Source organism: Macrotis lagotis, chromosome X (assembly GCF_037893015.1).
Source record: "Macrotis lagotis isolate mMagLag1 chromosome X, bilby.v1.9.chrom.fasta, whole genome shotgun sequence".
NCBI lineage: Eukaryota > Metazoa > Chordata > Mammalia > Peramelemorphia > Peramelidae > Macrotis > Macrotis lagotis.
In genome coordinates this window covers 548,185,650-548,211,582 of record NC_133666.1, presented here as the reverse complement: position 1 = coordinate 548,211,582, position 25,933 = coordinate 548,185,650, and the positions used below count along the sequence as shown (strand labels likewise).

The window sequence follows — 25,933 nt, the reverse complement described above, 5'->3', positions numbered from 1 at the left end:
AATTATTAATCTGGTCTGTCTGAGATCAGATTTAAGGTGTCAGGTCCTACTGATTCCAGGGCTGCTGTTATAAACATCTAGCTGCCCTTATTCTCAAATTATTAACCAAAAAAAATTATGTGATCTTGGTTTATTCTTTCATGCAGATCTCCGAATTAGGAAAGGAATGTTTTTAACCAACTGTTTCAAATATCTTATCTCCTTGGCATTAATTTACAAACGAGATAATATCTTTATAAGTGATTACCATAATGTCTGGGCACAGAATAGTTACTTAATAAAAGCTTATTTACTTCCCTTCCCCTTTACTTTACACACACACACACACACACACACACACACACACACCACACACAAACTTCTATATCCCAAGAGTCTCTCATAGTGATTGGCACACACAAAAAAGTTTGTTATTGATCTGTCACAATAATAACAACTCAGGATTATGCTATTATTCTAAAAAGAACAAAGCCTCCCAGTCCTCAAAAATTTTTTTCTCCACATTTTGAGTTGTTAATGAATTCTAAATACTAATTTTCTAATTTTCAAGATCACTAAAAAATCAGCATCAATTATCTCAGTATTTCAAAGAAGGAACCATTTGCTAATATAGAAACATTTTACTGCCCACTCTTTAGATATTAAGAGAATTGTACACACGTACAAATTTTAAGTTTCTTTGAAAAGTATTAGATGTCAATGATAAGCTTAGTTACTATGTACTACAGTTTTCTATGAAAATAAAAAATTATCATGATTCATACGTATACATACGCTTTTACAATCCTAGAAACAATCTGAAGAAAATAATATGATCTAAATACTATCTGGCAAGCAATACAAAATAATTATAAATAAATGTACAAATGAACAAAAATAATAAAACTTATCACCAAACTTTTAAAAAGATGGACTAAGTTTTAAATTGAAGAAATGGAAAACGTGGACTCTTAAAAAAGTTTAAAAGTATAATTCAACAGAAAAAATTATCTTACCTCAAGAAGGAAGTCTATTTTCTCCTTGTTAGGTCGAAGAAATAGCTGGTTAAACTGAACACTAATTGTTCTACCCTCAAGTACGTCACGTACTGTGTTGCAGGCAGAAATTTTAAAACAGATTTCATCTAGAGTTTCATTTCTGCAAAACATAAAATAACTCCTTTAATTACATAATTATGAATAGAAAATCTTATTGAAAAAACTAAAAGAAATTTCTCATTTATTCTTGAAACAGGTGTCACAGAAACCTTTTCTAGATCTTCACACCTCTTTATGGTAATAACCCAGAAAAGCCTTAGCCCAAGTTAATTGAGAAAACCAAGACTGAGAGCCTGAGAACAAAACAGTTTAGTTCCCTCTCTACCAAAAAGGCTGGCTAATTTACTTTCTTACCCAGTGGAGAGATCTCATCCTTCTAACTGCCATTAACCCATATACACAAAGGATAAGCCCCAGGACTTTGTGCATTACAGAAGAACATACCAGAGAAAGACTGAGCATTTATGAAGTAATCACTGTGTGCAGAGCATGGTTCTAAGTGTCAGAAAGTCACACAGAAAAGCACATCAGCTGTGCTTTGCAGGAGTTCTCATTCTCGTAGGGGAAAGATACAATGTAAGGTTTCACATTCATGTAAGATGGAAGTCTTTTGCAGTCACAAAACAGATGCATATTCTTTAATGTTGTTTCCACTGATAAAATCCTATCAAGTTTCTGATGCTGAACCATAATTGGCACAAAAAGCCATGGACTTGGTGGCAAGAACTCTCTGTTCTGGTTTTTCAGCAGCTGTGATTGTAGCTCCTGCAGAAGCAGGGGTCACCTCCCAGGATAATGGACTGGAAGCAATGCTTCTCTTCAGGCTCTTGGGTTCAGGGTCCTGGACTGTCTCCACCAGGCAAATGGTGGTCAAGGCAATGGTGGCAGTTTCACTTGTCTGGCACTTACTGCCTTCCTGTCTCTTCCCTTAGGATGCTTAACTTAGTTGGCAAGGCTGGCCTGCCTGCCTGGACACTCGATAAAAGCTCTAAGGATTGGACTGGAAGAAAGACTGATGACCTGGGGGGACCTATCATTCTGAGAACAGCTGTGCCACTTAATGTTGGTGGCAAATGGTGAGCAGTTATTTCTAGTGGTGCTGAGAACGGAAACTCCCCACCATGATTAATAATGAATTATAAAAATCAGAAATCAAAAAGGAGAAGGATGAAAGTCCAAACAAAGAAGGCACTAGGAATCACCAACTTTAAAGTCCCATGATGTCTTCAACAGGCTGATCCTATAAAAAGCAATAAGGAATGAGAGAAATAGCTTCAGAAGGCCGTTGCTTGCTACCAGACAGGCTTTGCCTGAAGTCATGCTTGCAGCCCTCTGATCTCACTCCTTTTTTTAGAAAGCCCTCTTGCTTAAATAACTGGTACATGACAAAGGAGCTTAAGAGAGTATAATGTTTTGAAGGGAAGACATCAGGATCTAGAGAAATTGAGGAAAAGAAGAGGCTTTGCCTGAAGTCTTGACTGTGATCATTATAGCCAAGAGGAGATACAAGCAAAATACTCTGGCAGAGCTGAGAAGCCTTAGTGACTGGGTTCGTTTTTTTCAAGCATCTTAGGAAAGTCTTATGTGAGCACTAACTTTCCGTTAGCCAGCAGCAGAGATAAGGAAGGTAAGAGTCACAACTATGCCCTATTCTTAATAGATGCAAAAAATCTGACACATATTGCACCTTTGCTCATCTCATAGTAAACCTCAGCTCTCATAGGAAGTTTCACGATAACAAGAACAACTGACATTCACACTATAATTCAAACACAATATCCTATTTGATCCCAACACCAACTCTGTGAGGCAGATACTCCAAGTATTGGTGACATTTTACAGTTTAGGAAATTGAGACACAAAAAGATGAAATGCTTGTTCATTATATAGAAGTGGGATTTGATTTGTATCTCTCCCAAATCCAAGGAGATACCAACAATAATCTGATGTATGACACAACGGAAGTTGAGGTTTGCTTTTTTTTTCTATAGCTGAAAATATACTCCTACTTTTGTCTAGAACACAAGTTTAATCCTTCAAGTTAAAAACTTACCCTTGCTGAGCTTTCTGGTAAAGTTCTCTTAGCACCGACTGCCTGAACTGAACAGGCAAGCTCAGTGTTAGATTATCTTCAAGGAATATATTTATCACGTCCTAGGATAGATTCAAAGTATTATATCAATTTCAAAATTTACAGAATTTCTCTACTGAAATTATTTAAAAAAAAATTTTTTTTTACATATAAACTTAATAGGGTATAGAACTCTATCTTACCATAAAGGAAAAAAGGAGAAGAAAGGTATGGGAGAAAGGGGACTGGAGGAGGAGATGAGGGGAGTGTAGGTGATAGAAGAGAGAGAGAATCATGAGAAAGGGTAGTCAGATACAACACACTTCTGAGGAGGAACAGGGTGAAAGGAGAGAGAGAATAGAATAAATGGGAGGGTGGAAGAATAGAATGAATGGAAATACAGTTAACTATAGCAACTGTGGGAAAAACATATTGAAGCAACTTCTCTGATGGACTTATGATAAAGAATGCCAACTATTCCAGAGACAGAGCCAATGGTACCTGAACACAAAACTGAAGTATACTTTTTTCCCCTCTCAGTTTATTTCTCTTTCTTTTTTGAAGATTAAGTTTACTTTCACAACAAGATTACTGTAGTAATATGAAAATCATCTAAAAAATAAAAATACACATTTTTGATTGAAAAAGTGAATTAAAAAAAGAAGATAGTTGGCTGCTAAAACTTCTCTACTCCTTTTTAAATTTGGAACTTTCCCCCAGCTTCAACCTCTCTAAAGATCACCAGCAAAATTCTGAAGAAAAATAATAACCAAAGGTCAAATAGGGAAAAGCAGTGCAAGTAACTTTGGAAAGAGCACTTGAGATTCTTTTCATTATCACATTAAGAACAGAGAATAAATCATTCAATAAGTACAACAAATAATTTAAAATGTACTTCATTTCTATGCTACAGAATGAGTTAAAGAGAAGAGAAAAACAAAGGGGACTAGATAGGGAGACAAGAAAATAGATCAGGAGACAGAAATACAAGTTAAAGAAATAGATATGTAAACTTTAATAAGTTAAATTTACTCATAACCTCAAAAATAATTCTATTAAAATTATTAAAGTTCATTATGTTTTGGCAAGTATAAACACAAATGAGAATAGTGAAAGACTTTATTAGGAATTTTCTAATCTAACTCTTTCAAACATTTTATAGATGAGGTTCAGGGTAAATTACTCCCAAGTCACACAACTGGACCTACAATCCAGACTTTCAGATTCTCGGGCCAGTGACCAACTATTCACAATATGCCATGAACAATATCAAATTAAAAGTAGAGTCTAGTTCTACACTATAAATGAGAAATTCAATCTTAAAATATTAATTATGCAGAATGAAGGTAATTTAAGGAGGGAAAGAATATTAAAACCGGGATCAGGAAATGTTTCTTGTAGGAGATAGAACATAAGAACCCTGGAGGAATTTAGAGATGGAGATGAAAAAGGTGATAAGAGATAAGACAGCATGTGCAAAGTCAAAAAAATGGAAAACAGAACTTAATCAAGTAGATCAGTTTGAATGGAAAAAAAATAAAAGCTCAAATGCCAGACCTTTACTAATTTCCCCAACCTCTCTTGCATTCCTGAAATTACTTTGTAACTAATGTGTAAAATACCAGTGTAAAATTTGCTCTGTTCCTTAGAAAAATATGAAATCTCTTAAGAGCAAAAGGTGTTTCATTTGTTTCTATGAACCTTAAATAAATATTTTGGAAGTGAACAGTGTATATGCATAAATAATGTAAAATAAGTCTAAAAAAGATAGTTGCAACAAGATTAAGGAAGACTTTCCATATGGCAAACTTGATTCTGATGCTAAAGGAAATAAGAGAATGGGAGAATGAAGGATTGCTCATAACAAAAACAGAGGAAGCTATAGATAAGAAAAGTGTTGCAATTTAAACTGGCTTTTGTGTGCAATACCTCTAGCACAAACCAGTCCAGTTTTTTGATTAGAAAAGCTAGAAAATAGATCTATGTAAAAACAATCTTATTTCCATTTAAACTTATCAATTAGAATATTTGATCAAGTACAATTTTTACTTCCTAACTAAAAAATGTTGTTGATCTGAGATCCTCAAAACTCTTTATATTATTTCCTTTCTTAGTGAGGGCTGAAGTGTTTACTGGAGTAAAATTAGAGTACTGGGTATTTTTGTAAGACAGTCAACACCGTGAATTAGAAAACAACATACTAGTGATTTCCTGACCTCTATGGAGCAAGTCTCTCTTCCCTGCAGGGAATAGGAAAGGGCAGTGAGTTGGGGCAAAGAGAGTTCTTTTTTTGTTTTGTTTTTCCAAGGCAAATGGAGTTAAGTGGCTTGCCCAAGGCCACACAGGTAGGTAATCCTGAGACAGGATTTGAACCCAGATACTCCTGACTCCAGGGCCAGTGCTCTTAATCCATTGTGCCACCTAGCCCGCAAAGAGAGTTCTAAAAAACAATCAGGTTTTTGTCTTTTTTATTCCCAGCACTTCCCTTGATCCCAGGTAAAAAAAAAAAAAAAAAAAAAAGCACAGACTAAAACAAGATTTAAAAAACCAACAACTTATTTCCAAGTAACTCATGCTGAGTTATATCTAAAGTTAAAGAGTTTACTTTCATAGTTGTAATAAACACATAACTAGGGCCTCTACCAGCAATTTTCTTCAAAATACATGCTATTTAAACTTTAGTTACCTATGTCATTTATTGTCTCAAGTGTTGTCATTAATCAAACAGAAGTTACTTGAGGACAAACTCTGTCTTTTAACTTCTATAAAACCAAGACAGTTCTTTGTATACAGCAATAATGTAAATATTTGTTGAACTGTGAACTGACATATGCTTAAGAAAAAATCATGGGTTTTTTCTATTTAAATGTCATTTACGTTCTTTTCTACACATTTGAAATCACATATTTAAAAAATTAGGAGTTAAAAGCTGAAAAATCTACGTAACTGTATTTGTAGTCATCTGTACCTCTAACCTATCAAAAAAAGCAAATACAATTCTTTTTAGGAAATGAAATAGTGGGAAGAATGAAAAAAAGGAAATTTAAAAAAATCTTTTAAAAAGACCCTTTAGGGGCAGCTAGGTGGTGCAATGGACATGAGCCCTGCAGTCAGGAGGACCTGAGTTAAAATTTGCCCTCAGACACTTAATAATTACCTAGCTGTGTGAGGAAGTCACTTAACCCCAATGCCTTGCCAAAAAAAAAAAAAAAAGATCCATAAAAAAAATTAGGGGCACAAAAATAATAACAGAAAAGTATGTTGTTCAGTTTAGAAATGCTATATTAACAGTTTTCTGATTTGTATCCTGAGCTTAAAAATATAAAAAAATTCTTTATTTACAAGAAAATGCTTTTTTTAGCAAAGGTAGAAACATCACAATTTTTTTTATGCCATGGCTTACTTTATAAAATCTGATCTAACGGGGAAAAAATTCACAGAAATTGAGGTAAAACTTTTGAGAGATGAAAAGAATAAAATAATCCAGTAAAAAGCTAAGTAGGACTAAGCCAATAGCACATCAGCAGCACGATATTTAGGAAGATTGCTTTTCTCTCTTTTCTATGCATTTATAATGGTTCATAAGAATAAGTTGTAATATCCTACTTTGATAATATATATTAAAATGATTTGTTCTAGAATGAAACTATAAAATGTAAGAATACAGATTACGAAAAAACATTAAACCAGTTTAAATATAAATCATGCATTCTTCCACAATTCCCATTCATATCAGGATGACATGGCCTATAATTATTACTTTTCAATCATCACTTTTTCCCTTTCAAAAAGATCTCATTTCAGGGTATGATTTCTATTTGGACCATGATGATAACTGCACTTTTTCAATTATGAAGCCTGGATGTTCTGAATGTTTCCTTAAAATGTAGGCTAGGGAGGCTAGGTGGCGCAGTGGATAAAGCACTGGCCCTGGAGTCAGGAGTACCTGGGTTCAAATCCGGTCTCAGACACTTAATAATTATCTGGTTGTGTGGCCTTGGGCAAGCCACTTAACCCCATTTGCCTTGCAAAAAATAAAAATGTAGGCTATAAAAAACAATCTTTTAACAAAGATTAGCTTCAAGAAATGATGAAGTCAGGGGCGGAGCTAAGAGGGGAGAAGGAGAAGAGCCTCTCCTAGGTGCTCTCTCCAAAATATTTCAAAAACCTTAAGATTGTGACTCTAAGTTTTCGAGAGACAGAACCCACAGAAAGATCCAGCTCAAGGTAACCTAGACAACAGTGGAAAAACTGTTCCACAGGGTTGGGGGGGGGGGGGGTGGCCATGTCAAGCACAACTTGGAAGATCAGCAGGGAGACCTCTGCCAGAACGAGCATGAAGCCCAGATCCAGAAAACGGAAGCAGGCCCATGAAGTCACCCAGCAGGAGCCTCCAGGCAGCTGTGCTCAGTCCACTGAAGCTAAGGGAGTGGAAGGAGACTGCCAAGGTCTGACCTCTGTCCCTGGAACAGGACTCTGGGGCTCTGTCCACATTCAGAACCTAGTTACAGTCTAGGCCCCCCACAGAGCAGGGACATACACACATACCCGCCCTCACAGCCCCGTGGCAGAGGGGTGGCTTGTGGTCATTTACAGACCAGGAGAGCAGTCAGAGCCTCACACATTGAGGTCCTTGTGAGGGTGTTCCAATACTCAAAAACTCAAGAAGCACCCCAAAATTAGACACAGGCTGAGGAAATGAGTAAGCAGGAAAAAAAAAAAGGAACTTGACCATAAACAATTACTTTGGTCCCATGGACCAAAATATACAATGTGAAGATGAGCAAGTCCAAGCTTCTGCATCTAAAGACTCCAAGAAATATAGAAGTTGGACTCAGGCAATGGCAGAGCTCAAAAAAAAGATTTTGAAAATCAAGTAAGGGAGATAGAAGAAAAACTGGAAAAAGAAATGAGAGAGATGCAGAAAAAACATGGAAAAAGGAGTAAGCAGCTTAGTCAAGGAGACCCAAAAAAATGCCGAAGAAAACAATAGTTAAAAACCAGCTTAGGTCAAATGGATAAAACAGTTCAAAAAGTTATTGAGGAGAAGAGTGCTTTAAAAAGCAATCAAGACACCCAAAGAATGAAAAATTATAAGAAAATGTGAAATATATCACATTGAAAAAACAACCGATCTGGAAAACAGTCTCAGGAAAGTAATTTTAAACTTATTGAGATACCTGCAAGGCCCGATCAGGAAAAGAGCCTTGACCTCATTTTTAAAGAATTCCTACAGGAAAATTGCCCTGATATCCTAGAAGCAAAGGGCAAAATAGAAATGGAGAGAATCCACCGATCTCCTCCAGAAAGAGCCAAAAAAAAAACCAACCCCCAGCAATATTATGGCCAAGTTCCAGAGTTCACAAGTCAAAGACAAAATATTACCAGCAGCTAAAAGGACACAATTCAAATAACATGTAGCTGCAGGCAGGATCACACAGGACTTAGCAGCAAATACATTAAGGGCTTGTAGGGCTTGGAATATAATATCCTGGAAGGCAAAAGAGCTTGGTACACAACCGAGAATCAGCTACCTGGCAAAACTGAACATCCTCTTCCAGGGGAAAAGATGGACTTTCAGTGAACCAGGGGAATTTCAAATGTTCCTGTTTAAATGACCAGAGCTGAACAGAAAGTTTGTCCTTTAAGTACAGGACTCAGGTGAAGCATTGAGAGTGGAGGAGAAGAATAAATTATGAGGGACTTAATGATGATGAACTACATGTATTCCTGCACTGAAAGATGATACTGATAATACTCATATGAACCTTCTCATTTAATAGAGCAGGTAGGAGTTTTTATAGATGAAGCACAGGAGCTGAATTTCAAGCTATAATATATGGTAAAAATGGAGTCAATAGGTGAAAGGGAAATGTACTGGGAATAAGAGAAAGGAGAGACAGAATAGGCTAAAATATTTCATATAAAAGGTATTTCAGAGGCACAGTGGATACAGCACCAGCCCTGGAGTCAGGAGTACCTGAGTTCAAATCCGGCCTCAGACACTTATAATTATCTAGCTGTGTGGCCCTGGGCAAGCCGTTTAAATCCATTTGATTTGAAAAAAACAAAAGACATTTCATGTGGCTTTTGCAATGGTATAGAAGGGAGGAAGGCAAGGGGGAATGAAAGAACCTTCACTCTCATCAGAAATGGCTCAGAAAGAAAACAGCAGGCACATTCAATAGGGTATAGACATTGACAGGAAAAAGGAGAGAAGGGGGATGGGGGAAGGGGAGGAATGTGGGTGATAGAGAAGAGAGCAGATCATAGGAGAGGACAGTCAGATATAACACATTTTCTTTATTACTTTTTGCAAGGTGCTGGATTGGGTGGCCTGTCTAGGACCATAGGATAGGGCGATTGCTGGGTCTCTGGGGTGGGATGTGGGCTTGGGGCCTCTGGGTCCCAGGGCCTCTGTCCGCTGTGCCACTCAGCTGCACCACAGCACATTTTTGAAGAGGGACAGAGTGAAAGAAAAGAGAAAATATCCTGGTAGTGGGGAGGAATGGATGGAGGCAATTACAATCAGCAACAGCAACTGTGGAAAAAAATATGGAAGTAACTCCTATGATAGATTTATGATAAAGAAAGTGATCCACCCAAGACAGAGCTGATGGTATCAGAACACATACTGAAACACATTTTTTCCTCTTTCTTTTACTTTATTTCTCATGAGGTTTTATATTTTGGTGAGGGAGGGGGTATTATGTTTACTCTTAAACAAGAATATTTTAGTAATGTATAAAGGATATAATGAAGTCAACTTCCCTACCCAAATAATCTAAGGTAATCCTACCATATCTTACCTGATAGTTGCCTGACCTCATACAGATATGGATTTGACTATATGGAGTTGACTGTTGTGATGTACTATCAGAAGGAGCAAGAATATCACAAGCCTGACAATAGCCAGCTAACCGCTTCTCATCTATGGAGCAATGAAGAGATAATGAACCTATCTGTAAAATAAGAACATATTTACAGTGAGTCATCAATATATCATTCTAAACAAAAACAAAACAAATCTCAGATATTTAATTTTAATATAACAATTGGCAATAAAAATAATTGTCATAGAAAATAAAAATAACAAAAATTTTGTTTTAAGAGATTTGAAAAGATAGCTAACACCAAATAAATATTTTAAAGAACAAATCAAGAAACAAAGGACTTTAAAATAAAATCTTGGGTGAATACTTAGCCAGAGATTTCAAATAAAAAAAAGAGCACAAAAGACTTTTGGGGGGGGAGAGACTGTTATAAGTCAGAGAGTAAAGAAAGATCTATGAATAATTACTATAAACAGAACAATTTTGAAAAAATATATTCCAAAAGCTAAGTCAAATTTTTGGTAGATTATGAATCTGTTTGTCAATATTAAAAAGATTCAAAGGAACTCAAGGTTTAAGAACATTCAAATTATGTGAACATGTCTAAGGAGGAATAAATAGATGGTATCTACTCATCCAATAACTCAAGTTATCATGACACAAGATTCAAAATTCCAGTTGACATGAAAAATGATTAAAATTAATTTTGCATGGCTGCAATATAATTCAAGAATACAGATTATGAAAAGTACTATCCTGGTTTGAATACAAATCGTACAAATCTCATATTCATTCGTCCACCCTTCCAAATCTGACTGGCATATTTACCTCTGAAATCAATTCTTTGGTTCTGAAAAATTTTTCCCTTGCATTTTCATAGGCAGCTGAATTTGTAGAACCTTGCTGGAAGTAAACTGCACCCAAATCATAACATACCTAAGATATAAAACATGTTTAATAACAAACATTTTTCAAGCATAACCAGTAAAATTCATTTTGTTTCTTCAAATTACATACATAAATAAGAAGCATTATAAATTAATTTCCACAAGCAATTAATGGCTAAAGTAAAACACTGAAAGTTCTTCAGGGCCACTTAAAATTACCAACTTAAAAAGAGCCTGCTATATTTGGTCAAACATTTAATTAATTTACCCCTTAAAGGCTCCTAGATTTACTGAATTTTGAGTCTTACCTGTGGTTGCTGTGGCAGCACCAAACTATATGATTTTGCAGACCTTATATGCCCTCTCAGGCTTTTAAGCATGTTAAATCTGCTTACAATAGTTAATTGATATTTCTGGGCTAGAAATTTCTGATATTTCTGCCTGAGTGGCAGTCAATTACTCAAAGCCCCACAGAAGAAAGAATAATTACTTTGATTTATGTTAGGGGGTTTCCAAATTAACAAGATTCCATCAGAGTTTATAAAAAGTCTAACTTCCGACATTAACAAATCAATGTACAATAGAACCATCTGAGGCTTACAATTATATCCAGATGTCTCCCATACAGTATGATTCTTGTTTATCCATATATTTTTCCAGAAGTGCATATATGGAACTGTGGTATAGTGGAAGGAGTGCTACACTTTAAGTCAGAAGAGCCTCAAGTTCAAACCCCAAATATGACACATACTAGCTAGAATGGCCTTGTACAATCTAGTAATCTATCCCTTCAAAGTTTAGATCAATTCTCTTCTTTTCCTCTCTTCAGATTTATTTTATTGGGAACCTTCTATATGATGTGAGACCTGAGAAAAATTACCCTACACCTCTGAATAGTTTCTTAACAGTAAAAACAAAGGGATAAAAGTACCTAAATCACTGACCTCACAGGGTTGTAAGTAACTGCTTTTAAAGAATAAAATAGGGGCAGCTAGGTGGCGCAGTGTATAGAGCACCGGCCCTAGAATCAGGAGTACCTGAGTTCAAATTCCGCCTCAGACACTTAATAATTACCTAGCTGTGTGGCCTTGGGCAAATTACTTAACCCCTTGCAAAAACCTAAATTAAAAAAAAGCATAAAATACAAGCATACATATGAGCCATTATTCTTAAATTGGGCATCATAGTAACTATAAGCACTCAAAATATTCCACTGGCAAGTCAGACTTGACTTGACCCTCTTATACAGCACTTGTTTTGGATGCTACCAAGTATCAATGAGCTATCCTTTAATTCCCTGAATGACTTTGGCTTCAATTCTCTGAAGCACTAGCATGTCATCCCCCAGATCCCTCTGGTTGTCCAGAGCCAGTTCCTCCTTCTCCTTTCTCAGTATTTGAAGTAGATTTCTTCAAAGTTAAATTGTCAGCTAAGATAAAGCATCCCCGGTCCTTAACACAATGCCTGGCACATAGTTGGCACTTAAAAAATATTTACTGACAAAAAATTAAAGAAACCAATTCCATACAACTAATAACAAGTCTACAAAAAAAAAAATAAAGCCATGTTTAGCAGCCCTGATTTTTCCTCATGGACAATTAAAAAAAAACAGATTGAACACAAAGTTACAAAACAGCTTAGTTTCTGCCCTCAAGAAACTGACAAGTTAGTCAGCAAATTAAGAGACAAATGTAAGTTAACAATATTAAGTACTAAATTTATGGTTGTCAAAGCTACAAAAACTGGGGTTTGAGGAAGATATCATTAGACTTCATAAAAAAATCGGGAATTTGTTTTGGGGACACCAGTTCTTGGGCTTTTAGTACCACCAGTTTAATGCCTATCAATTCATCTAATTTTATTATTTATATAATCATATTATCTATTTTTTACCATAAAAAAGGAACATAACAGAAAGAATTTTTCAAAAGAAAAAAATCAATCAATGGTGGAAAGTTTAAAGCTTCATAAAATTTAGGAGCCAAATCCTTTGTTTTCACTTGTTTGTTTTTTCCCAGATAATGGCAGTTGAGCAACTTGCCCAAGGTCACACAGCTAGTAAATCAAGTGTCTTGAGACTGAACTTGACCTCAGTCTCCACTCTATACTCAATCCACTATGCCACCTAACTGTCCCTAAACCAAAATTTTAAAACAAAAAATATTCAATTTATTTTTGTTCCAACAAAAACTTATTAAGAAAAGAACAGGAATGGGATGGCTAGGTGGCACAGTGGATAAAGCATTGGCCCTGGAGTCAGGAGTACCTGGGTTCAAATGAAGTCTCAAGACACTTAATAATTACCTAGCCATGTGGCCTTGGGCAAGCCACTTAACCCCATTGCCTTACAAAAACTTAAAAAAAATAGAACAGGAAAAAATTCCAATTAAAATACAGAGCTGAGTTTATTTCTATATTTACAAATAGTTTCAAAGGACAGTATCAACAAATAGTTTAAATAAGTACCTGACATTGCATTTCCTCAGTTTTTATTATTAATCCAGCTGTTAAACTTTCAGTTTCTCCATTTACCATACCCGGTTCCATAGCTAATAAATCCAAAGTTCTCATTGTATGGACATAAAGATCCTTGTTCAGTTTCAAAGCTGCTTCTAATACCAAAATAGAATCAGCAGCCTGTTCTTTTAGCTACAAATGATTAAAAACATTAAGTTAGAATAAAAATAAGGTAGCAGTTAGAACAACATTTACTGTATACCTAAGCACTTAAAAGAAATGTCTACATGAGATACCGTAAGAGAAAGAAAAACCAAAAAATGGATTAAAACAAGTTCCCTGCCCTCAAAAAGTTTATGATTTCTGGGAACAGTAAGACACAAACATAATGTAAAGTAGTGTCTAAAGAAGAGAAAAATGAAATTAGAAAGGAAGGAAGAATTTCTTTTGGCAGGGGATAGGGTAAGAGGCAATCAGGAAATGGGATACACCAAAAATGGAAGAGATTGAATTTAATCTGAATCTTGAAAATGAATAAAATCGGAGTTGGCAATCTTGTAGGGGTTTTAAGGAGGGGAGAAAAGGAAAAGCTATCAAGGCACAAGAAACAGGATAAGCAAAAACAAAAAAATGGAGAAGTTAAAAACTTTAAAATAAAGTCTTAATAGACATTCTGAAAACGTCAGTACTGAAAAAGATAACTTCTACATATATTTTTAATCAGTTTTGCATTGTTGAATATAAGCAACAATTAATTTAAAATGAGAACATTTGCTTCCACATTTGAAGTATGTTTCCTAAGATTCACAAATCATATTTTTATATAATACTAACAAATCTCTATTTTTTGATCTTTAAAAAATCCATTATTTAATATTCTAAGGCTTCTAAGTATTCAAGGTTTGCCAGAAGCAAATAATTTAAATAATTTGTAAAAACTAGTAAACTCCATTAAAAAGTTCTAACTCTGGATTGGAACTTTAAAGTCCCTGTCAGTTCTAAACATGTTTCTAATAAAATCTGTACTCATAATCCAAGAGCAAAGAACTGAATTTCATTGAATCTTACAATTGTAATTCATGTAACATCATACTATACTACATGCTTGAATAGGTTTTAAAATTCTAAAGTTATTTATTAATTGATGTCAACACTTACCACTTTCAAAATGTTTTCTGTTAACTCCTTCTCTTGTTGCATTTGATTCATACTAAAAGGGTGAAATGACATTAAAATATTTGAGAATCATAATAGAAAGCACATTTCAATAATTCATTATGCTTAAGTTACATTTAAAAGGAAAATATTCAAATAACAGATTGTTAAGCATCCATCTTACAAATTTAGTTCCTCTATTATATAGAGAATTTCTTGAATAAATGACAAATATAGTTTTAACCAAAGTAATGTTTTATATTCACATTTTAATTAATATTTTACTGTTTGCTTTCTTTGGACTTTAAGTTTGTTTTTTTTTTTCGTAAGGCAATGAATGGGGTTAAGTGGCTTGCATGTCTGAGGCCACATTTGAACTCAGGTACTTCTGACTCCAGGGCCAGTGCACTATCATCCACTACGCCACTTAGCCACCCCTGAAAATATTAATTTGAACCCCCATCTTTGCCTCTTGGTTACTTTGTGATCCTGGATGAGTTATTTCACTCCAGGGCCAGTGCTCTATCCACTATACCACCTAGCTGCCCCATTAGTTTGCTTTCTAAAAATAATTTTCATCTTAAAACAGGAGATTCCAAAACCTGCTATGTTCTGTCAAGTGTGGAACACAACATAGATGGTTCAGATCTGTAATCACTGGAGAAAGAAACTCTTCATAATAAAAATGCCCTTTACCAATGTAAATTTTTCACTTCTCATTTTGTTTGGGTCTGAGAAGGTTGGGGACTTGCTCAGTGTCACAAAGTCAACATGTTTGAGGTGGCATTTGAACTCAACTCTTCCTAACTCACACTGGCCTTCTATTTCCTTCACCCCATGTTGTATGAAAGAATATCTATTAGTAAAAATACCATAGTAAAAGTACCATTTGTAAAATGTCTTCAGTGCAAAACAATCATAACTGTGTATAGTAACACTTCAGCAATATGGAGATCATATACTTCTACCTTCCTTAAACATTCAATAAATTTGAAAATAATTTTACATGGGGATCATTATGTTCTAATATAGTACAATAACTAATGCTCACAATTCTGATCCTGAGCCATCAAAAGAAATGTCTGAAAAGTCATGGAAGTATCTGAAGAAACTTGAAAATCTAGTAGTTGGTGTTTCTTTTTTAAAACATTTTTTAAGAAAGATTTTATTTAGAGTTTTGCAATTTTTCCCGCCTTCTTGCTTCCATTCCCCTACCCCCTACAGAAGGCATTCTGTTAGTCTTTACATTGGTTCCATGTTATACGTTGATCTCAGTTGAATGTGATAACAGAGAAATTATATCCTTAAGGAAGAAAATTAAAGTATGAGATAGTAAAATTACATAAGACTTTTTTTTTTTCCTCTAATCTTTGGTCTTTGTTCAAAGTCCATAATTCTTTCCCTGGATACAGATGATAGTCTCCATTGCAGATAGCCCAAAATTGTGCCTGGTTGTTCTACTGAAGGGGTGAGCAAGTCCATCAAGGTTGATCATCACCCATGGGCCATGTTGCTGTTAGGGTAAGGAAGTGTTTTTCTGGTTCTGCTCATCTCGCTCAGCACTAGTTCATACAAATCCTTCCAGGCTTCCCTGAATTCCCATCCCTCCTGGTTTCTAATAGAACAATAGTGTTCCATGACATACAAATACCAGTCTGTTAAGCCATTCCCCAATTGAAGAACATTCACTTAATTTAAAATTTTTTGCCACCACAAACAGGGTTGCTATAAATATTTTTGTACAAGTGACAGTGTATGGGGTCAAAGGGCATGCACATTTTTGTTGTCCTTTGGGCATTATCCCAAATTGCTCTCCAGAAAGGCTGGGTGAGTTCACAGCTCCACCAACAATGTATTAGGATCCCAGATTTCCCACATCCCTTCCTACATTGATCATTGTCCTTTCTGGTCATAATGGCCAGTCTGAGAGGTGTGAGGTGGTTATCTCAGAGATGCTTTAATTTGCATTTCTCTAATAAGTAATGATTTGGAGCAATTTTTCATGTGACTATGGATTGCTTTGATTTCCTCTTCTGTAAATTGTCTTTGCATATCCTTTGACCATTTGTCAACTGGGGAATGGCTTGTTTTTCTGAAAATTTGACTCAGTTCTCTGTATATTTTAGAAACGAGTCCTCTGTCAAGAAATACTAGTTGCAAAAATTGTTTCCCAATTTACTACATTTCTTTTGATCTTGGTTACAGTAGTTTTGTCTGTGCAAAAGCCTTTTAATTTAATATAATCAAAATTATCTAGGGGGCGGCTAGGTGGCACAGTGGGTAGAGCACCGGCCCTGGAGTCAGAGTATCTGAGTTCAAATCCGGCCTCAGACACTTAATAATTGTCTAGCTGTGTGGCCTTGGGCAAGCCCATTGCCTCGTTAAAAAAAAAAAAAAAATTATCTAGTTCGTTTTTGAATGATGTTCTCTATCTCTTCCTTAGTTACAAACTGTTTCCCTTTCCATAGATCTGACATGTAAACTACTCCTTGATCTTTTAGTTTGCTTATAATATTGTTTTTTATGTCTAAATTCTGTATCCATTTGAATCTTATCTTGGTATAGGGTGTGAGCTGTTGGTCCAATCTAAGTTTCTTCCAAACTAACTTCCAATTTTCCCAACAGTTTTTATCAAAGAGAGAGTTTTTATCCCAATAGCTGGACTCTTTGGGTTTATCAAACAGCAAATTACTACAATCATTTCCTGCTATCGTACCTAGTCTATTCCACTGATCCACGACTCTTATTTCTTTATTTCTTAGTCAATACCAGTTTTGAGGACTGATGCTTTAAAATATTTTAGATCTGGTAAGGGTAAGCAGCCTTCTTTTGCATTTTTTTCCACTGAATTCCTGGAAATTCTTGACTTTTTTTATTTCTCCATGTAAATTTACTGACAACTTTTTCTAACTCATTAAAGTAATTTTTTGCAATTTTGATTGGTAGGGCACTAAACAAGTAGCTCAGTTTTGGTAGAATTGTCATTTTTATTATATTAGCTCAACCTATCCATGAACAGTTGATGTTTGCCCAGGTATTTAAATCTGATTTTATTTGTGTGAGAAGAGTTTTGGTAATTGTTTTCAAAAAGTTTTTGAGCCTGTCTTGGCAGGTAGACTCTCAGGTATTTTATTTTTTCTGAGGTTACTTTGCATGGGATTTCTCTTTCTAGCTCTTTCTGCTGTATCTTGCTAGTCATATATAGAAATGTTGAGGATTTATGAGGGTTTATTTTATATCCTGCTAATTTGCTAAAGTTGCTATTTCTAGTAGTTTTTTAGATGACTTTTTGGGATTCCCTAGGTATATCATCATGTCATCTGCAAAAAGTGAGTTTTGTCTCATCCTTCCCTCTTCTAATTCCTTCAATTTCTTTTTCTTCTCCATTACGACATTGAATAGTAGTGACGATAATGGGCATCCTTGTTTCACCCTGATCTTACTGGGAATGCCTCAAGCCTATCCCCATTACATAAAATGCTTGTTGATAGTTTCAGATAGATACTGCTTATTATTCTAAAGAACAAACCATTTAAAAGTCATTTTGAGGCAGCTAGGTGGTGCAGTAGATAAGAGCACCAGCCCTGGAGTCAGGAGGATCTGAGTTCAAATCTGGTCTCAGACACTTAATAATTAATTACCTAGCTCTGTGACCTTGGGCAAGTCACTTAACCCCACAGTGCCACTGCCACCAGCTGCTTCTGCATAAAACAGCAACACAAAGCAGAATTGCAGATTTCAGAAATTTCTATTAGAATATAAAACTATGGCAAAGACATTAATAACCTCTAAAGGAATCGTTGAATAAAATTAATTTTTTCATTCTATTAGCATTCCTTCCAAATTCTTGTTAACACTAAAGATCTGTTTTTCCTAAAAGTCTTTATTACTGATCTTGACTATCTTTACAAACAGCCCAGATACAGGAAAGAATAGAAAAATATCTGAACCAAAACACTTTCCTTCCCCCTACCCCCACCCTAAAACCCCCTTACAAAAAAAGCAAAAGCTTAAGACCCTGAACTAAAAAGCCCAGAGGAAAAAATAAGGCACCCCCCTGGCTAAAATGGCAAGATTATTCACTTAAACATAAAAAGCAAAGCAAAGGCAGGTGAGATCCCATGACATGACAAATTACACATGTGAGTTTGCATTTGTGTATAGCTTTGAATCACGTCTTTCTTTCTTTTAAAATAATTACTAGCAAAAAAAAATTACTAGCTACTAATTGTCTAGCTGTGTGGCCTTGGGCAAGTCACTTAACCCCATTGCCTTGCAAAAAAAATGAGTAAAATCATGGCCCTACTTAAATATGTAATGTATATCTTAGAGACCATAAGATTATATTAAGTTTAGAACATTTGTGTGTGTGTGTGTGTGTGTCTGTGTGTGCTTGCATGCTGCACACACGTGCACTTTTTTTTTAGGTTTTTTGCAAGGCAAATGGGGTTAAGTGGTTTGCCCAAGGCCACACAGCTAGGTAATTATTAAGTGTCTGAGACCGGATTTGAACTCAAGTACTCCTGACTCCAGGGCCGGTGCTCTATCCATTGGCACCATCTAGCTGCCCTCATGTGCACTTTTTTATATAAACAACTGCCTGGACTTTAGGAAACTCAGGTTCTTTTGACTACTCTATTCTTTTCCTAATGATCTAGGGAAAAAAAATACTTAATTCTGTAATCTTTTAAGATAGTTAATGTAAACTGGGCTCATCTCAACTCTACCAGTCCCTAACAGCACCACTTCAAGAATGTAATTATCCTCTTTAATACTGTTTTCTTACATACAAAATCCTCCTATTATTGCCAGTACTAACCTCAGTTATTGTGAACATCAAATGAGATAAAAAATACATGAAATATCTTAAGACATTATATTTGCAGAGGCAGCTAGGTGGCACAGTGGATAGAGCACCAGCCCCTAGAGTCAGGAAGACCTGAGTTCAAATTCGGCCTCAGACACATAATAATTGCCTGGCTGTGTGAGACCTAGGGCAAGTCACTTAACCCCACTGCCTTGCAAAAAAAAGAAAAAGAAAAAAAGACATATTTCTCCCTTGCACGAGAACCACAAATTTCAAAAGAGGTCATTTGAAAACAAAAAAACTTCAAGAAATCCAATTCTGAAACAAACAAATCTCAACAGAGTGGTTTTGATGTATCCAAGTACCCTTGAAAACTTACACACTCAATTGGGGGGGTCCAGGTTTCATCTGTCTGATGGGGAAGCTACTTTGAACAATTGTTCTTATTGCCCTGAAAGAAAAAAATTCACTAGTTATAAATTTAACAATATAGTTCCCCCCAAAAAAAATCAACCTAAGATTTTCTTTTACCATGAAACACTTGATGATTTGAATAATTAAAAGAATTGCTGAAAGCATTCAGATAAAGGAATACAAACTACTCTTTACAGAGATCTTAAAAACTAAATCTAGCAGTCACAGAAATATCCTGGCAAACCAAATTTCCTCTAGCACCCAGAGAATATCCTTCCAAAACTGCACATCCTCTGGAAATCCTACCAGAAGCTTAAGTCAAAGTAGAACCTGTTATAGTAAGAGATGACTAGCACAGTATCATGCTTTGGACTTACCATCTATTGTAGAGTAGTATAGCCATGGTAGTAGTTGGTGGTAAAGAAGATAGATCCATATCTACATGTTTTGTCCCTGGAGGAACTTTACTGATACACAGCAGTTCATTTAGTAACATATTCAGAACTGGAACAGACAAGCTAAAAGAAAGAAAGCATATTCTTTATTTGTTGGGTTTTTATACTTTTATTAAGCACATCTTCTACTAAAGTTCAATTGTGAATATTCATAGCATGGAGACAACTTGAGGTTTTTGAAAGTTGTACCAGCAAAGATCTTAACAAAACTGAAGATTTTGAACACAGGCCTGGAAAGAAATTGTACTGGCTTCTAAGGACCAATCTAAGTTTGAATAGACAAAATTGGCCCATAGGTGATAAACTTTTTCTTTCACAAAAAAAATCTAAAAATTACAGTAATCATGTGTGATTTATAACAATTGAGGTCCCTGGAATAAAATCAACACAAATCTTTGAATTATTAAATATTTGATGCATGGAGAACAAAAAAAATACATTTTAACATTTATAATTCAGGTCCTCCTGTTCTTTATTCAGGTCCACCAGTTCTTTATTCACTGTGCCATCTAGCTACCCCATGCAATGTATGTAATTCAAATCCAAGGATTTCAAGTATAATTTTAAACAGAAAATTCAACAAATTGAACATATTTGTATAAAATTATTTTCCCACTGTGGAAACTGTTCATCTTAAAAACTACTATTAATAAAGAAAAATGTTTTCTTTTTGCTGCCTAAAAAAAAATTCATGTTTCCAAACAAATAAAAACTAGCTCTAACACCTGAAAAGTAGTACTATTAATTTTGGAAAGAACTTCATTAATGATAAAATTGTCACTAATTGAATGACAATTCCATTATTATCCATTCAATAACTACTCATTTTTACCACCTACTTAAGATAAAAATAATTTCTTACCATTTTAAAAATAATTCAATTGATATGAATTTTTTATGGTAAAAAGCTACCAAACATACTTTTTTTAATTTTTTTTTTTTGGCAAGGCAATGGCATTAAATGACTTGCCCAAGATCACACAGCTAACTAATTATTAAGTATCTAGGCCATATTGAACTCAGGTCCTCCTGACTCCAAGGCCAGCACTCTATCCACTCGGCCACCTAGCTGTCCCTACCAATACAGTCTTTATCAAATTTATAGCATATAAGATTTTACAGTTCTCAGTAAGTTTTGAGTCAATCAGCCTCTTATATTTTGTTTTGAAAGTCAATTATATATATTACATCTAGATTATTCTGATACCTGAGAAATTTTCAAATTTAATAGAAATCAAAATAAATTTATAACTTTAAAATTCCACAAAATATTCCTTTAGATAAATTCAGTGTGAATTTGCATACCTTTTCTCTAGTGTGTCCAAATCCCATTTCAAATGTGCAGCAACTTTAAGAGCAAGAAGTTTCAAAATTCGATTTCTCTTATTATCAGCAGGAGGTTGAACCTGGTTTTGTTCATTAATTGAAGGTTTAGAAGCTTGTTCCAAAAACTGAACTATCAGCTGAACTGGTGCAGGATCTAAGTTAAAAAGAAAAGTAGATGAAGTTTTTTTTAAGGTTTTTGCAAGACAAATGGGGTTAAGTGGCTTGCCCAATGCCACACAGCTAGGTAATTATTAAGTGTCTGAGACCGGATTTGAACTCAGGTACTCCTGACTCCAAGGCCAGTGCTTCATCCACTATGCCACTTAGCCGCCCCTATGGTAGATGTAATTTTAAATAAGGTTGATCTGAAATTAACGATCCGTTTTCTCACATTCACTAGGTATCCAATCAACTGTGTTTCTACAGGTTAGGACATAATTCATTTACAAATAAACTCTATCCTATAGGATAATGTGGGGAGAAATGAAGAATAAGTTTCAAGGTTTCCAGGGTACAAAATGAAAAAGAATGACATTTGATAGTCCCAGGCATTCAGCCAAACTTGGCTTATGCTACAGGTGTGATTAGATAACACTCACCAAACAGCATCTTTTTTTCTCTCTAAATCATCACATACAGCTTTATAGAGATAACGTGGATAGTACTGCCCAAGTAAAGCTCTACTGGCTGATGTAATAGCTTCAATAATGATAATGTTACCCTAGACAAGAATCATACTTTTAACTTTTTCAATGAGGGGGCATGTTAGATTGAAAAAATACTTATTTTCTCCAAGTTTAATTTGTTATTTTGGAACTTTAGATTTATTTATTTATTTTGGGGGTTTGTTTTTTTTGCAAGGCAATGGGGACTAAGTGACTTGCCCAAGGTCACACAGCTACAGTAATTATTAAGTGTCTAAGGTTGGATTTGAACTCAGGTTTTCCTGACTCCAGGACTGGTGCTCTATCCTCTGAGCCACCTTGCTGGCCCCCCCTTTAGATTCATTTATAGGGTAGTTAGGAAGAAACTAAAATAAACTACAACTATTAATTGATTCCTTGTGAAATTTATATTTTAGCCCAAATTTGGCATAAAAGGAAAAATTTTATTTTCAACATTGAAAGAGTTTTAAAAAAATCAATGTGGAGTAGTTGTCAAGGGAGTATACCTTTTCAGAATTAAGGTATGTATCTGTCTAATCTACCAAAAATTTGCCCAACAGGTGTAAGGATGGTAAACATGTTTGCTGCTATATTGATAACCATCAACTATACTTGAGCTCTGTTATAGCAAAAATATGGTAACTATAATATTCACCTGACTTAACATTCTCCTCTTCTCTGGCTGTAAGACTTCTCTAAGAAGTCTGCCCATCTAAAAAATGGAGGCACTGACCTCTTAAGTTCTCAGATCTAAAAAATCTATCGAGATTATTGCACATCATTCCCACAATCACCCTGGGAGGGAGGGAGGATTTGGCATCATTCCCATTTGAGAAAATAGGGAAATAAATTAGGTAAATTTGTAAAAAGGAAACCAGAGCTTGAAACTAAGTCTCAAGCTAATGTTTTATAAAACCCCAAATACCCCAAAATGTACTGAAGTACCAGTTATAATGATGATGATGTTTGTCCTTCATTCCAGAAAGAAGGCCATGACATCAGGGAGATGATGCCATGACAAACACATGAACTGGATTGAGGGGCTGCTGTGCTAAATCACCAGTCTCACTTTCTCCTTGAGAGTCACCTGATTCCAGTGACCAGATTTGAATCAGGATAACTGGAGATGACCCTGGATGTGAGGCAATCAGGGTTAAGTGATTTGCCCAAGTTCTGCCAGATTCAAACTCCTGTCCTCCTGACTACAAGGTCAGTGCTCCATCCACTGAGCCATCTAGCTGCCGCTAACACAACAGGCAAGAAATCCTTAACATCCTCATACAATAGTAATTATGAGTAATGGCACCCTTTTTTTACAGATGAAACAAGTTCACAACAGTCCTCTTACAACGTCTATCCTGGGGTAAGAAAACCACTCTTTACTCTTTCCTTTATACTGATAAGACTATTATTTTCCTGTTCCTAAATAATTTATCGAGGGCAAAATGGAGGACCTGGTGTCACTGGTACTCAAGACTCCAAAAAACCAGAACAAGTCCCACTTTCCAATATGCCCAACTCCAACAGAACCAGGAGTTGTGGTGGTACCTTTTCCCCCAACCTCTTGGATATGCTTGCTCTTTCATCTCATCACTATATAATTTTCCTTTTTAGTCTGTAACAGTATCGAAGGTATCTTTGATGAAACTGTTTAAAGTAAAGACAGGCACAACTTTGATTCAATAATAACCTTTTTTGAATACTATTGTTCCATAAGAAACCATAAATGATCAGACTCTAGAGAACCATGGAATGCATTATAGGATCTGATGCTGAGTGAAAGGAGCAGTAGTAAAGAGAAACATTGTACACATAAACAACATTGTGAATTGATCGATCTTGATGGAAGTATCGGCTTCTCTCAATAGTTTAGAGAGCTGGGACAACTCTGTCAGACTAGCAATGGACAATGCTATCCCCATCTAGAGGAAGGAAAACAAACAAAAAAAAAACCTTCAGAATCTGAATGAACACTACATTCACTTTTTAGTTGTTTTTTTTTTTGCAAGGCAAAGTGGCTTGCCCAAGGCCACACAGCTAGGTAATTATTAAGTGTCTGAGACCGGATTTGAACCCAGGTACTCCTGACTCCAAGTCCAGTACTTTATCCACTATGCCACCTAGCCGCCCCTACATTCACTTTTTAAAAATTTTCTCTTATGTACTTCTTTCTCATCTCGGGTTTTCTTTCTTTTCCCTTAATCCTAATTCCTCATACCCAAAATGACTAATCTGTAAACATGTTTATCACAAATTCTATGTACAATATTTACCTGACCTTTTTGCGGCTGAGAGGAGGGAAGCGGGAAGGGAAAATGAAAAGAAATTATGCAATTTAAACATATGCAGATACATATGGGTGAATGTTGAAAAACTTAACATGTAACTGGAAAAATAAAATCGCAACTGGAAAAAAATCCTAATAACCTTTTCTTAACAACAACATGGGGTGACGATCAACCACGATGGACTCGTTCATGTCAACAATATAAAGACAAAAAAATTAAAAAAAATACAAAGACAATTTTAAAAGACTTGAAAGGAAAAATACCATCCATATCCAAAGGAGGAACTGTGGAGTTTAAATACAGATCGGAGCTTGTTATCTTCAATTTTTGGATCTGATTTTTCTCTCACAGCATGTTTACTATCGATCTATATTTAGTATGGTTAGAAATATGGAGCTTCTACCAAATTGCTTTCTGTCAAGGGGAGGGAGAAAAATTGTAAAGCTCGAAAGATTGCAAAAAACCCCAAAACTACCGTTATCATGTAGCCGTAAAAACAAATATTTAAATTTTAAAAAAAAGCCACCTTTCCTGACTATTACAGCTATCCTCCTGCTCCAAAGCCTCTCAAAGGCCGCAGGCCCGCGGGGTCTTGGCCAGGAGGAGTCTGCAGCAGCAGGTTAACCGGGAGGGAGGAGTGGCCGCGCGGGTTCATTTCAAGGGAGAAAGGCGGGGCCTGGGGGAGGGCAGACAAGAGGCGTGCGTGCGTGCGTGCGAGCGCACGGGTTTGCGGGCGCGCGCGCGTGTGAGCGTGCGTCGGTGCGCGCGCGCGCGGGCACGAGCAGCGGCAGGAGGCGTTTCCCCCTCCCCGCCCCCTTCCCCTCCCAGGCGAGGAAGCGCTCCCGGCCCCCCGAAGCGCCCCCAACGCCCCCTCGGGCGCGAGGCTCTTACCCGGGCAGGGCTTCCGCAGATGCTTCTCCAGCAGCGACTCCTCCAGCAGGAACTCGAACCAGCATGTCTGCGGCGGGGTGCAGGGCCGGCTGGAGGTGGCCGCCTCCCGGTCCGCCGCCTCCGCGCTCATCCTGCCGCCACCGCCGCCCGCTCCGCCGGCCGGGCCGGGGCCGCTTCCCGAATCCAACCTGAGGCTGTGAGGCGGGCCTGCGGCGGGGTGACACGGGGTGGGGGGCCACGGAGCGGGCCGCCCGGACGCCAGCCGCGCAGAAGAGCCGAGCTTCCAAAATGGCGTTGGGCGCGGCGTCGTGGGAGAGCCCCGCTCCCCGCCCCCTCCTCCCGGACGGGGGCCAATCGCCTGGCGGAGGCTGGGCAGGGGGCGGGGCCTCCCCGTAGAGCCCGCCTCTCCGGGAGGTTTCTGAAAGAAGACTGGAGGGGAAGGAGGGGGCGGGGCCGGGGCGGGGCCTTGGGCAGCCGAGGCCCGGCGGCCCCTCCTCTAAGCGCTCGGAAACATAGTTGCTCTTGGAAACCATGGAGACCTGGCCCCGCCGCGGCTCGTGCGGCCAGCCAGCCCCGGGCAGCATCCGGCGGGAGGAAGGCGCGGGCGGGCCTCATTAATGCCCTAAAGTCCGGGAGGCGCCGCAGAA

The 25,933-nt window shown here is 36.8% G+C and overlaps 1 protein-coding gene across 2 annotated transcripts in view; it reads right to left on the bottom strand.

The window, feature by feature from the left end:
* Positions 1 to 25,683, bottom strand: part of INTS8 (integrator complex subunit 8) — a 60,434-nt gene extending 34,751 nt beyond the window's left edge. For both annotated transcript variants that reach the window (XM_074200269.1, XM_074200268.1), the window contains exons 1-10: positions 25,287 to 25,683; positions 21,422 to 21,596; positions 20,039 to 20,179; positions 19,627 to 19,698; positions 14,444 to 14,495; positions 13,295 to 13,477; positions 10,770 to 10,877; positions 9,918 to 10,070; positions 3,091 to 3,191; positions 996 to 1,137 (exon numbers count right to left, since the gene is read on the bottom strand). In XM_074200269.1, the coding sequence (XP_074056370.1) occupies positions 996 to 1,137; positions 3,091 to 3,191; positions 9,918 to 10,070; positions 10,770 to 10,877; positions 13,295 to 13,477; positions 14,444 to 14,495; positions 19,627 to 19,698; positions 20,039 to 20,179; positions 21,422 to 21,596; positions 25,287 to 25,416 (1,257 nt within the window). In that variant the 5' untranslated portion in view covers positions 25,417 to 25,683. The remainder of the gene's footprint in view (positions 1 to 995; positions 1,138 to 3,090; positions 3,192 to 9,917; positions 10,071 to 10,769; positions 10,878 to 13,294; positions 13,478 to 14,443; positions 14,496 to 19,626; positions 19,699 to 20,038; positions 20,180 to 21,421; positions 21,597 to 25,286) is intronic.
* Positions 25,684 to 25,933: the final 250 nt, after the last annotated feature.